The sequence below is a fragment of the Chelonia mydas genome, chromosome 17 (assembly GCF_015237465.2).
Source record: "Chelonia mydas isolate rCheMyd1 chromosome 17, rCheMyd1.pri.v2, whole genome shotgun sequence".
NCBI lineage: Eukaryota > Metazoa > Chordata > Testudines > Cheloniidae > Chelonia > Chelonia mydas.
The window spans coordinates 21,648,281-21,661,791 of NC_051257.2; the positions used below are offsets into that span (position 1 = coordinate 21,648,281).

The following is a 13,511-nucleotide window of genomic DNA, read 5'->3' on the forward strand; positions in this document are numbered from 1 at the left end:
CTGAGCTGTGAACTGCAAACAGGGCCAAATTATCCCCTGACTCTGGTGGTGCTGAGCTGGTAGGGTTTGTTCCAGATCCTCTCCTAGTGAGACAGGCAGGCACAGTGGTCAGATTATGTTTCTAGGCCTGGAGATCCTTCCAGTCGGGAATTACAGTAAGGAAAAAACCAGGGTGTTTTTCTACAAAACATTTTATTTTCCAAAATCATCGCTCTACCCAATCCCTGGTCGTCGCCTAATATTACAGCACAAAGAACCCAACACATTCAACAGCCTGGCGTGTTTTTGTATCAGTCACTGCGATGCACGGGGAGTCATGTGACTCACCTGCATGCATTCCATAAATAATATAATTAGCAATACAACGAATGTGGTCCCAGCTGCATGTCTGAAATAGCTTCACATGATATGTTAAAAGTCCAGCGTTTGTCAGTTGTTTGAAAAGTGGGTTGGTCGCAGCATCCTGGCATGTGTCAGCAGAAGTGAGGTGAGATCCTTCCGGGGCCCATTGAACTCTGTCCTTAGGTGGCCAGGGCTCGGGGTCAGGAATCGCCTGTTTGTCCCATGTGACAGCACCTTGCACAATGGGGCTGCGAAGTGCTACTGTAATACATGTAATAAATAGGAATAATTCTCTGTCCCCAGCTCTGCTCAGTTCAGATCCAGGTGGGTCACATAGGCTTGGACCCAGGAGTTGCTGGGGTTGGCACAGAGGGCCCTGCCTTTCTTCGTAATAAACCTGTGGGACAGGAAGGAGATGGGTTAGAGTGAGAGAAACGTTGTGTCTCTCCCCCACCCTCCCGGGTCACCCCACTTCCAGAGCTCAGTGCAGTCAGCTTAGGACAGTCAGTTCTGTCCTGTCCCTGAAGGATCCTCCACCAGAACCTGATGCTGGTCTGGGCCACCTGGTCTGCCCCTCCTCCCATTCGGCTGCCTGTTCTACATATTAAAGCCTTCTGTGGGCTGCCCTCCCCCAGCCTCACTTCCTGCCCCACCTCCACACCCCATTACCCCCAGGGGTGAGCAGGTCCCACCCCAGGACCCTAGAGGAGCCATGGGGGAATCCCTTCTAGGTGACCTTTTCTTCAGGCTGCGAATACTTGGCTCTCAGAGTCTGTGCTGGTGCAGTGGGCTCTCTAGTCATTAACCTCAGGCCTTTGACAACTGAATTTGCCTCATGCTAGCAACCAGAAGCAGCAGCCAGACACCAAGGTCTGTCTACACTGGAATAAAATACCCATGGCTGGCCTGGGTCAGCTGACTCAGGCTCAGGTTGTGGGGCTAAACATTGCCATGTAGACATTCGGGCTTGGGCTGAAACCCAGGCTCTGGGATCCTCCCGCCTTGCAGAATCCCAGAGCTCGGGCTCTACCCCGAGCCTGAATGTCTACACCGCAATTTTACAGCCCCTCAGCTGAGACCCGCAAACCCAAGTCAACTGACGCGGACCAGCCACGGGTGTTTAACTGCCATGTAGACGTAGAGCAGGGGTTCTCAGGCTTAATTGCACTGCGACCCCCTTCTCACAACAAAAATTACTACACGATCCCGGAGGGACCGAAGCCTGAGCCTGCCCTAATCCCGCCAAAGCCCGAGCCCCACTGCGCTGGATGGGGGGCGGGGGGTCAAAGCCAAACCCCAAGGACTTCAACCTGAGGCAGGGGGCCTGTTACCTGACCCCTGTCGCCCAGGGCTGAAGCCCTTGGACTTCGGTCCTGGGTAGTGAGGCTCAGGCTTTGGCCCCAGGCCCCAGCAAGTCTAAGCCAACCCTGGCCACCCCATTAAAATAGGATCACAACCCACTTTGGGGTCCCGACCCACAGTCTGAGAACTGCTGACATAGAGCAAACTATTCCATTGCAGTGCTTGAATACACTGTAATGCTCGCAACACGAGCATGTATTGAAGCAGAAGTTGTCTCTGCACATCGGCTCCCGCCTGTCTCCGGCGTCGGGAGTTTGCACTTACACTATAGCAGGTAAGGAACACTTGCTGCTGGTTTCATAGTAATCCACCACCAGGCTGCGCGGGATCTGGCGGGCCGTGTGGGAGAAGCAGCAGGAGATGGGCATGTCCGATCCCACTGAAAGATGGAAACAGACAGCGTGAGCGTGGCTTGAATTCCATGCAAGGGAAAATACCACCCGTTATCAGGGGAAGGGTTCCTCCCCCCATCTCCCATCCAAAGAGCAATAAATAGGTTTCCTTCAGAAATGGACACTTTCAGAGAGAGAAGCTGGACTCACGTGGGGCAGAGGAGGCCAGGGAGCAGAAGGCAGCGCTGGTGAGAACGGCGAGGGCAACCACGCAGACCTTCATGTTGCTGTGGAGAGAGGCTGAGCGGAGCCGGGCCAGGGAGGACGGCAAACACCAGCTGTGACACTGAGAGGCTAGTCTCCTCTCCCTTTATAGGGAATTCCAGAGGCGGAGAGACAAAGCGAAGCAGAATGGAATTTCCAGAGCGGATATCACAGCATGAGCTGTGCAGATGGGAGAAAAGGAAACTTGCAGCCAAACCTCAGGAATTAATAACAAGTGAGGGGCTGAGCGTGCCAAGCTCTTACTCAGCACGTTTACTTCATACCATCAGGCCCCAAGGAAAACAGAACGGTGCCTGTAAGTCACATGGGGTGGGGAGGATTTATCCTTTGGGACAAAGAGAGGGACTTTTCCCTGGCCATGCAAGTTGTGCAAGTCTGGACAGATAGGAGGCATCTGGGATATACTGCTTCTCTCATGAGCCAGAGCGTCGTATGAATGAGAGATTAAGAGCGGGTGGGGGAAGAGGTGCCCTAGGAGCTATTCCACTGTTGGTGTGCCATCTGCAGATCCCTCCGCCCTAGGACGATCCTGCCAGAGCTGGCTTCTCCGGATCTAGGGCCACTCTGCCAAGCTGCCGGAACACAGCCGTGGACAGGGTTTTGTTCTTCATATGAAACTCAATGGCTTTGTTTTGATTCAGTGCCTGTAGTCACTGGAGTCAGGCAAGCAGGATTTAGTCCCGGATGCAAGATCAGAGTGTTGGCAGGTAAAATCAGATGTTAATCCACGGGGGAGTGTGTGTTACAGGTCCCTGTCTGCCAATCTGCAGAGGATAGGAGTTGTGACACACACACCCCATTACCGTGTGTGGGTTTGTTAGCTCAAGCTGCTGCAGTATGTGCTTTTAGCTCTGGAGGTCCCCAGGTCAGCCCTCGGTGTGTTGAAGATGGCAGCTGTCACACAGGTGAGAAACCCTTAACCACATTAAATCCGCTAGGAGGGAGAGACAGATTCACCCCCCTGCCCTTTGGTGTCCATTCCAACGGGAGGTCATTCCAGCCAAGAAGAAATTGGTGACACAGGCTTCGTGGGGCTGTAGCTACGTCGGACGATATGTTAGAAACACTGGACTATGGTCTGATCTGATAGACCAGGGGTGGCCAACCCGTGGCTCCAGAGCTGCATGAGGCTCTTCAGAGGTTAATATGCAGCTCCTTGTACAGGCACCGACACCGACACCGACTCCGAGGCTGGAGCGACAGGCGCCAACTTTCCAGTGTGCCGGGGGGGGGGCGCTCACTGCTCTGCCCCTGGCTCTGCCACAGGCCCTGCCCCCACTCCACCCCTTCCAGCCCCCTCCCCTGAGCCTGCCGTGCCCTCGCTTTTCCCCCCTCCTCCCCCAGAGCCTCCTGCGCACATGAAACAGCTGATTGCTGGGGGAGCGGGGAGGGAGGAGTTGGTGCTGGTTGGTGGGGGCTGTCGGCAGGCAGGGGGCGCTGCGAGGGGGGGCTGCTGACATATTGCTGTGGCTGTTTGGCCATGTACATTGGTAAATTCTGGCTCCTTCTCAGACTCAGGTTGGCCACCCCTGTGCTAGAGCAATTCCTGTGTTGCTAATATATCAATCAGACCCAGCCAATCTCCTGCCTTCAACAGCGGCCAGTACCAGCTGCTTCAGAAGGTGCAAGAAATCCACAGTGGAAGGTAAGGAGATAATCTGCCCCCAGCTACAGATTGGTTTGTGTCTTGAAGCAGGAGGGGTTAGATCCCTTCCAAACTCATGGACTCCAAGGCCGGAAGGGACCATTGTGATCATCTAGTCTGACCTCATGTAGAGCACAGGCCAGAGACCTGCCCCTAAATAATTCCTGGAACAGCGCTTATAGAAAATCATCCCATCTTGATTTAAAAATTGTCAGTGATGGAGACTCCACCACGACCCTTTGTAAATTGTTCTAATGATTAATTACTCTCACCACTAAAATGTACACCTTATTTCCAGTTGGAATATGTCTAGCTTCAACTTCCAGCCATTGGACGGTGTTAGACCTCTCTCTACTGGATTGAACAGCCATTATTAAATATTGGTTCCCCAGGTAGTTACAGACTGTGATCAGGTCACCCCTTAACCTTCTCTTTTTGTTAAAGTGAAGAGATTGAACTCCTTGAATCTCTCACTATAAGGCAGGTTTTCTAATCCTTTAATCATTCTCATGGCTCTTCTCTGATCCCTCTCCAATTTATCAGCATCCTTCTTGAATTGTGGGCACCAGAACTGGGCACAGTATGCCAGCAGTGGTCACACCAGTGCCGAATACAGAGGTAAAACAACCTCTGTACTGCTACTTGAGAGTCCCCTGTTTATGCATCCCAGGACCACATTTGCTCTTTTCGACACTCACACTCTGCTGATTATCCACCATGACCTCCAAATCTTTTTCAGAGTCACTGCTTCCCAGGATAGAGTCTCCCACCCTGTAAGGAAGCCCTGCATTCTTTGTTCCTAGATGTGCACATTTACATTTGCTATAGTAAAACACACATTGTTTGCTTGCACCAATTTAGCAAGTGATCCAGATAGCTCTGAATCAGTGACCTGTATTCTTCATTATTTACCACTCCCCCAATTTTTGTGTCATCTGCAAACCTTCAGTGATGATTTTATGTTTTCCTCCAGGTCACTGATAAAAATGTTAAATAGCACAGGGCCAAGAACTGATCCCTGCAGGGCCCCACTGGAAACAGGACTGTTTGACAGTTCATTTTGAGCCCTATCAGTTAGCCAGTTTACTCCATTTAATGTGTGCCGTGTTAATTTATATTCTAGTTTTTTAATCAAAATGTCATACAGTACCAAGTCAAATGCCTTACAGAAATCTAAGTATATTATGGCAACACTCTTACCTTTATCTACTAAACTTCTAATCACATCAAAAAAAGATATCAAATTAGTTTGACAGCATCTATTTTCAGTAAATCCATGTTAATTTTCACTACTTACATTACCCTCTTTTAGTCATCCTGTTTACAGAGGTTCTGGAACAATTTTTATAGTGGGGGTGCTGAGAGCCATTGAACAAAACTGTATATAATGGAAACCACCCCCAGCACCCCTAGTTCCAGCACCTATGCCTGTTTACGCTTTTTAAAAATTGGTACAACATTAGCTTTCTTCCAGTCTTCTGTACCTTCCCCAGTGCTCCAAGACTTACTGAAAATCAACATTAATGGTCCAGTGAGCTCCTCTGCCAGCTCTTTTACAACTCTTGAATGAAAGTTATCTGGATCTGCTGATTTAAAAATGTCTGACTTTTGTTTGTTTCTTTCCTATTTATTGTTATAACTCCAGATATTGGTGTTTGGCATCATGTTCCTGGATGGTCGCTGCAATCTACAAGCCATACTCCAAGGAGCTAAGGGAGAAAAGGGTCAAGTTCAATCTGGACAAAGCCAATGTTAGACCAATCGAAACAAAGGGTTTTGGTCACGCCCCCTCAGCTGACAATATAAAGCTCAAGCCTGCAAAAGTAGCAACAGTTGCTGAAATGAGGTCACTAGAGAATGATGCTAAGCTGGAGAAGTCATCAGGATGGGGATGGGGATGGGGAAGAAGGAGGATCGTGGGAACTACAGGCCAGTCAGCCTCACCTCAGTCCCTGGAAAAATCATGGAGCAGGTCCTCAAAGAATCAATCCTGAAGCACTTACATGAGAGGAAAGTGATCAGGAACAGTCAGCATGGATTCACCAAGGGAAGGTCATGCCTGACTAATCTAATCGCCTTTTATGATGAGATTACTGGTTCTGTGGATGAAGGGAAAGCAGTGGATGTATTGTTTCTTGACTTTAGCAAAGCTTTTGACACGGTCTCCCACAGTATTCTTGTCAGCAAGTTAAGGAAGTATGGGCTGGATGAATGCACTATAAGGTGGGTAGAAAGCTGGCTAGATTGTCGGGCTCAACGGGTAGTCTTCAATGGCTCCATGTCTAGTTGGCAGCCGGTGTCAAGTGGAGTGCCCCAGGGGTCGGTCCTGGGGCCGGTTTTGTTCAATATCTTCATAAATGATCTGGAGGATGGTGTGGATTGCACTCTCAGCAAATTTGCGGATGATACTAAACTGGGAGGAGTGGTAGATACGCTGGAGGGGAGGGATAGGATACAGAAGGACCTAGACAAATTGGAGGTTTGGGCCAAAAGAAATCTGATGAGGTTCAATAAGGATAAGTGCAGGGTCCTGCACTTAGGATGGAAGAATCCAATGCACCGCTACAGACTAGGGACCGAATGGCTAGGCAGCAGTTCTGCGGAAAAGGACCTAGGGGTGACAGTGGACGAGAAGCTGGATATGAGTCAGCAGTGTGCCCTTGTTGCCAAGAAGGCCAATGGCATTTTGGGATGTATAAGTAGGGGCATAGCGAGCAGATCGAGGGACGTGATCGTTCCCCTCTATTCGACACTGGTGAGGCCTCATCTGGAGTACTGTGTCCAGTTTTGGGCCCCACACTACAAGAAGGATGTGGATAAATTGGAGAGAGTCCAGCAAAGGGCAACAAAAATGATTAGGGGTCTAGAGCACATGACTTATGAGGAGAGGCTGAGGGAGCTGGGATTGTTTAGTCTGCAGAAGAGAAGAATGAGGGGGGATTTGATAGCTGCTTTCAACTACCTGAAAGGGGGTTCCAAAGAGGATGGCTCTAGACTGTTCTCAATGGTAGCAGATGACAGAACGAGGAGTAATGGTCTCAAGTTGCAATGGGGGAGGTTTAGATTGGATATTAGGAAAAACTTTTTCACTAAGAGGGTGGTGAAACACTGGAATGCGTTACCTAGGGAGGTGGTAGAATCTCCTTCCTTAGAGGTTTTTAAGGTCAGGCTTGACAAAGCCCTGGCTGGGATGATTTAACTGGGACTTGGTCCTGCTTCGAGCAGGGGGTTGGACTAGATGACCTTCTGGGGTCCCTTCCAACCCTGATATTCTATGATTCTATGATTCTATGATTTACCTTGCCAGGTTTGTACCATGCGTTTCTGAAGTCTTGGCATGACTAAAAGATCACCTAAAGAAAGACTCAGTGTTCCACTGGGTTGCCCAGTGAGATTCTGTCTTCACCAGAGTGAACCATCTCATCTCCAGTGCAAGCTCGTTTGCACACTGTGGTATAAATGAAGAAGTGGATGCATCTGTGGAAGTAGATAAAGGGAATTTGGATGCAGGCCTCTGTATTGAGCAGGAGTCAGGCTAACTCTAGCTTTAATAACCCGAGATTTGTAGAAGCAGGGATAGTGCGAAGCGAGTGGAAAACAATTGTGAAAGAGGCGGTGTGACCTTGTATGAGATAAGAAGAGAATGCCGACGACAAGAGAAATGGTAAGAAAAATAAGAGATCGTGAAGGAATATGTATAACCAATATGCAGCTGTTGCTTATTATTGTCTGTAATAAAGGTATAAATTCTTGCTCTAATTGTTTATCTTGGAGAGACCTGCCTAGGTGGGGGAAACCCTGTGTCCTAGTGCACTCTCTCCCGCTGTGCAATTGCTTGAGATAATAAAGTGTATCTGACTTGCTGCACCCAACCTGAGAGTGAGACCTGTGTTTTTCTCCGACACATCTAAATGTGGGCTTGGGGATTCCATACATCCAAGGAAAGAAATTGTGCACAGCTCAAAAAGGAGAGCCCTGCCCATTGTCTGGCGATGGGTTATGCTTACCGCCCATACGTGCATGGGAGAAACCTGACCTCTTTGCAGACAGTCATAACAAAACTCCTTGCTGGAGCACCACCCAGGCTACAAAGAAAGAAGCTGTGGCTGCAGAAATACAATACGGTGGCTAAACACAGGCTAGATGACAGTTTTATTCAACAGGGGCCTTACAGTGCCTTTGACCAAAGCATATGGCCCAGTGATAATCCTACCGGTATGCTATCCATGTTAGCTATGTTGTAAAACAGCTTGATTAATGCAATTCAAACCTGAACAACCAGGTTCTGAAATATTTAGTAGAGGAGGGGGAAATGGAATTCATATTACAAATGAATTTGATCTGATTTCTTTTTCTTTCCTTTCAGAAAGGATGTGACATTATTAGTGATATTGCAGATGGTTTTGCCTAATTGTATGTATCAGCATAAACCAGTTAGCGCTTAGAATCATAGAATATCAGGGTTGGAAGGGACCTCAGGAGGTCATCTAGTCCAACCCCCTGCTCAAAGCAGGACCAATCCCCAATCAAATCATCCCAGCCAGGGCTTTGTCAAGCCTGACCTTAAAAACTTCAAGGAAGGAAATTCTACCACCTCCCTAGGTAACGCATTCCAGTGTTTCACCACCCTCCTCGTGAAAAAGTTTTTCCTAATATCCAACCTAAACCTCCCCCATTGCAACTTGAGACCATTACTCCTTGTCCTGTCCTCTTCTACCACTGAGAATAGTCTAGAACCATCCTCTCCGGAACCACCTCTCAGATAGTTGAAAGCAGCTATCAAATCCCCCCTCATTCTTCTCTTCTGCAGACTAAACAATCCCAGTTCCCTCAGCCTCTCCTCATAAGTCATGTGTTCCAATCCCCTAATCATTTTTGTTGCCCTTCGCTGGACTCTCTCCAATTTATCCACATCCTTCTTGTAGTGTGGGGCCCAAAACTGGACACAGTACTCCAGATGAGGCCTCACCAATGTCGAATAGAGGGGAACGATCACGTCCCTCGATCTGCTCGCTATGCCCCTACTTATACATCCCAAAATGCCATTGGCCTTCTTGGCAACAAGGGCACATTGCTGACTCATAGCCAGCTTCTCGTCCACTGTAACCCCTAGGTCCTTTTCCGCAGAACTGCTGCCGAGCCATTCGGTCCCTAGTCTGTAGCTGTGCATTGGGTTCTTCCGTCCTAAGTGCAGGACCCTGCACTTATCCTTATTGAACCTCATCAGATTTCTTTTGGCCCAATCCTCCAATTTGTCTAGGTCCCTCTGTATCCTATCCCTGCCCTCCAGCGTATCTACCACTCCTCCCAGTTTAGTATCATCCGCAAATTTGCTGAGAGTGCAATCCACACCATCCTCCAGATCATTTATGAAGATATTGAACAAAACTGGCCCCAGGACCGACCCCTGGGGCACTCCACTTGACACCGGCTGCCAACTAGACATGGAGCCATTGATCACTACCCATTGAGCCCGACAATCTAGCCAACTTTCTACCCACCTTATAGTGCATTCATCCAGCCCATACTTCTTTAACTTGCTGACAAGAATACTGTGGGAGACCGTGTCAAAAACTTTGCTAAAGTCAAGAAACAATACATCCACTGTTTTCCCTTCATCCACAGAACCAGTAATCTCATCATAGAAGGCGATTAGATTAGTCAGGCATGACTTGCCCTTGGTGAATCCATGCTGACTGTTCCTGATCACTTTCCTCTCATGTAAGTGCTTCAGGATTGATTCCTTGAGGACCTGCTCCATGATTTTTCAGGGGACTGAGGTGAGGCTGACTGGCCTGTAGTTCCCAGGATCCTCCTTCTTCCCTTTTTTAAAGATTGGCACTACATTAGCCTTTTTCCAGTCATCTGGGACTTCCCCCGTTCGCCACGAGTTTTCAAAGATAATGGCCAATGGCTCTGCAATCACATCCGCCGATTCCTTTAGCACTCTCGGATGCAACTCGTCCGGCCCCGTGGACTTGTGCACGTCCAGCTTTTCTAAATAGTCCCTAACCACCTCTTTCTCCACAGAGGGCTGGCCATCTACTCCCCATGTTGTGATGCCCAGTGCAGCAGTCTGGGAGCTGTCCTTGTTAGTGAAGACAGAGGCAAAAAAAGCATTGAGTACATTAGCTTTTTCCACATCCTCTGTCACTAGGTTGCCTCCCTCATTCAGTAAGGGGCCCACACTTTCCTTGGCTTTCTTCTTGTTGCCAACATACCTGAAGAAACCCTTCTTGTTACTCTTGACATCTCTTGCTAGCTGCAGCTCCAGGTGCGATTTGGCCCTCCTGATTTCATTCCTACATGCCCGAGCAATATTTTTATACTCTTCCCTGGTCATATGTCCAACCTTCCACTTCTTGTAAGCTTCTTTTTTATGTTTAAGATCCACTAGGATTTCACCGTTAAGCCAAGCTGGTCGCCTGCCATATTTACTATTCTTTCGACTCATCGGGATGGTTTGTCCCTGTAACCTCAACAGGGATTCCTTGAAAGAAACAGCCTGCTCTCCTGGACTCCTTTCCCCTTCATGTTAGTCCCCCAGGGGATCCTACCCATCCGCTCCCTGAGGGAGTCAAAGTCTGCTTTCCTGAAGTCCAGGGTCCGTATCCTGCTGCTTACCTTTCTTCCCTGTGTCAGGATCCTGAACTCTACCATCTCATGGTCACTGCCTCCCAGATTCCCGTCCACTTTTGCTTCCCCCACTAATTCTTCCCTGTTTGTGAGCAGCAGGTCAAGAAAAGCTCCCCCCCTAGTTGGCTCGTCTAGCACTTGCACCAGGAAATTGTCCCCTACGCTTTCCAAAAACTTCCTGGATTGTCTATGCACCGCTGTATTGCTCTCCCAGCAGATATCAGGAAAATTAAAGTCACCCATGAGAACCAGGACGTGCGATCTAGTAGCTTCTGCGAGTTGCCGGAAGAAAGCCTCATCCACCTCATCCCCCTGGTCCGGTGGTCTATAGCAGACTCCTACCACTACATCACTCTTGTTGCTCACACTTCTAAACTTAATCCAGAGACACTCAGGTTTTTCCACAGTTTCATACTTGAGCTCTGAGCAGTCATACTGCTCCCTTACATACAGTGCTACTCCCCCACCTTTTCTGCCCTGCCTGTCCTTCCTGAACAGTTTATAGCCATCCATGACAGTACTCCAGTCATGTGAGTTATCCCACCAAGTCTCTGTTATTCCAATCACGTCATAATTCCTTGACATCACCAGGACCTCCAGTTCTCCCTGCTTGTTTCCAAGGCTTTGTGCATTCGTATATAAGCACTTGAGATAACCTGCTGATCGCCCCTCATTCTCAGTATGAGGCAGGAGCCCTCCCCTCACAGACATTCCTGCCTGTGCTTCTTCCCGGTATCCCGCTTTCCCACTTACCTCAGGGCTTTGGTCTCCTTCCCCCGGTGAACCTAGTTTAAAGCCCTCCTCGCTAGGTTAGCCAGCCTGCTCGCGAAGATGCTCTTCCCTCTCTTCGTTAGGTGGAGCCCGTCTCTGCCCAGCACTCCTCCTTCATGGAACACCATCCCATGGTCAAGGAATCCAAAGCTTGGCGAAATGCTTATTGTCAACTCCGGTGCAGTTCTCTTTAGAATCTTAGCATATCACCAATAAAGTTGGTACCCTTCCTGTACCCCTCTGAGGCCCGGTCTACCGTTAAAAATTAGATCAACCTAGCTATGTTGCTCAGGACTGTGAAAAATTTCGCACTCTGAGTGCCAAAGTTAGGTCAACCCAACCCTAGTGTAGACTCAGCTAGGTGGGTAGAAAAATTCTTCCATCAACCTGTTTCCTCCTCTCAGAGAGGCGGATTAACTACCCTGGCGGAACAAAACCTTCAGCTGACGTAGGAAGCATCTACACGACAGTGCCACAGCAGCCTAGTTGCAATGCTGCAACTGGGCCACGGTAGTGCTTGTAGTGTAGACATAGTGAGACTCCAAATCGTTCTTCTGGGTGTAGCTGTTGCCTCTGGGCCCCAGTGTGTATCATTATTAATAATGATTCTCAGCTCTTATATAGCACCCTTCTTCATCAGTCGGGCTCAAAGTGCTTTACAAAGGAAATAAGCATTGTTATCTGGGGAAACTGAGGCACAGGGCGAGGAAGGGACTAGCTCAAGGTCACCCAGCAGGGCTGTGGCCAAGCCAGGAATACAATCATAAAACTATAAGGACGGAAGGGACCTCAAGAGGTCACCTAGGACCAGGTCTCCCGAGACCATCCCTGACAGGTGTTTGTCTAACCTGTTCTTAAAAACCTCCAGAGACAGGGTTTCCACACCCTCCCTTGGAAGCCTCCCAGAGCTTCACAACCCTGAGGGTTAGAAAGGATTTTTCCCCCAATATCTAATGCAAATCTCCCTTGCTGATGATTAAGCCCGTTGCCTCTTGTGCTATCCTCTGTAGACATGGAGAATAGTTGATCACTGTCCTCTTTGTAACAGTCCTTCACGCATCTGAAAACTGTTACAAGTTCCCCCTCCGGCTCCTTTTTGTAAGACTAGACATGCCCAGCTTTTTTTAACCTTTCCTCACAGGGCACGTTTTCTAAACCTTTTATTATTTTGGTTAATCTCCTGTGGACTCTCTCCAGTTTGTCCACATCTTTCTTAAAGTGTAGTGCCCAAAACCAGACCGAGTGCTCCAGCTGAGGCCTCACCAATGCCAAGCAGAGTGGGTCAATTACCTCCCGTGTCTTAGGTATGACACTCCTGTTCATACACCCCGGAATATTTGCCTTTTTCCGACAGCATCACATTGTTTGCTCCGGTTCAATTTGTGATCCACTGTAACCTCCAGATCCTTTTCAGCCGTGCTATGGCCTAGCCAGTTATTCCCCATTTTGTAGCTGTGGATTCGCTTTTTTCTTTCCAAATGAAGTGTAGCACTTTGCATTTGCCTTTACTGAATTTCATTTTGTTACATTGGAGAGCTGCTCTGAAATAGTCAAGGTTGTTTTGAATTCTAATCCAGTCCTTGCAATCTTCTCCCCATGTAGGTACTGATATCCCATGATCAAGTCTCCCCTTAACCTTCTCTTATTCCTGGGTTGAAGGGGCACTTTATAACTTTATAACTGAGGCAGGGGTGTTTGGGGGGATGAGAGAATAGAAAGGAAAAGTGAGAAATTATTTAAAAGGGCAAGTGGATATTGAGGGTGTGGACAAATTGGAGAGATTCCAGCAGAGGGCAACGAAAATGATTAGGGGGCTAGGGCACATGACTTACGAGGAGAGGCTGAGGGAACTGGGGTTATTTAGTCCGCAGAAGAGAAGAATGAGGGGGGATTTGATAGCAGCCTTCAACTACCTGAAGGGTGGTTCCAAAGAGGATGGAGCTCGGCTGTTCTCAGTGGTAGCAGATGACAGAACAAGGAGCAATGGTCTCAAGTTGCAGTGGGGGAGGTCTAGGTTGGATATTAGGAAACATTATTTCACTAGGAGGGTGGTGAAGCACTGGAATGGGTTCCCTAGGGAGGTGGTGGAAACTCCATCTTGAGAGGTTTTTAAGGCCCAGCTTGACAAAGCCCTGGCT

At 48.6% G+C, this 13,511-nt stretch overlaps 1 protein-coding gene across 1 annotated transcript; it reads right to left on the reverse strand.

Moving 5' to 3' along the window:
• Nucleotides 1-202: 202 nt before the first annotated feature.
• LOC102936460 (C-C motif chemokine 4-like) lies at nt 203-2,489 on the reverse strand. The gene is made up of 3 exons (XM_007069036.4): nt 2,247-2,489; nt 1,969-2,083; nt 203-739 (listed from the first exon to the last, which is right to left on the reverse strand). Exons 1-3 carry the CDS (start codon nt 2,317-2,319, stop codon nt 652-654), a joined length of 276 nt encoding a protein of 91 aa, XP_007069098.2. The 5' UTR covers nt 2,320-2,489; the 3' UTR covers nt 203-651.
• Nucleotides 2,490-13,511: the final 11,022 nt, after the last annotated feature.

Coding starts and splice junctions, on each gene's coding strand:
- LOC102936460 (XM_007069036.4), bottom strand. CDS start 2,319: ATGAAGGTCTGCGTGGTTGCCCTCGCCGTTCTCACCAGCGCTGCCTTC. Junction 2,084..2,246: donor CCTGGCCTCCTCTGCCCCAC/GTGAGTCCAGCT, acceptor TCCATCTTTCAG/TGGGATCGGACATGCCCATC. Junction 740..1,968: donor TGTTCCTTACCTGCTATAGT/GTAAGTGCAAAC, acceptor CCTGTCCCACAG/GTTTATTACGAAGAAAGGCA.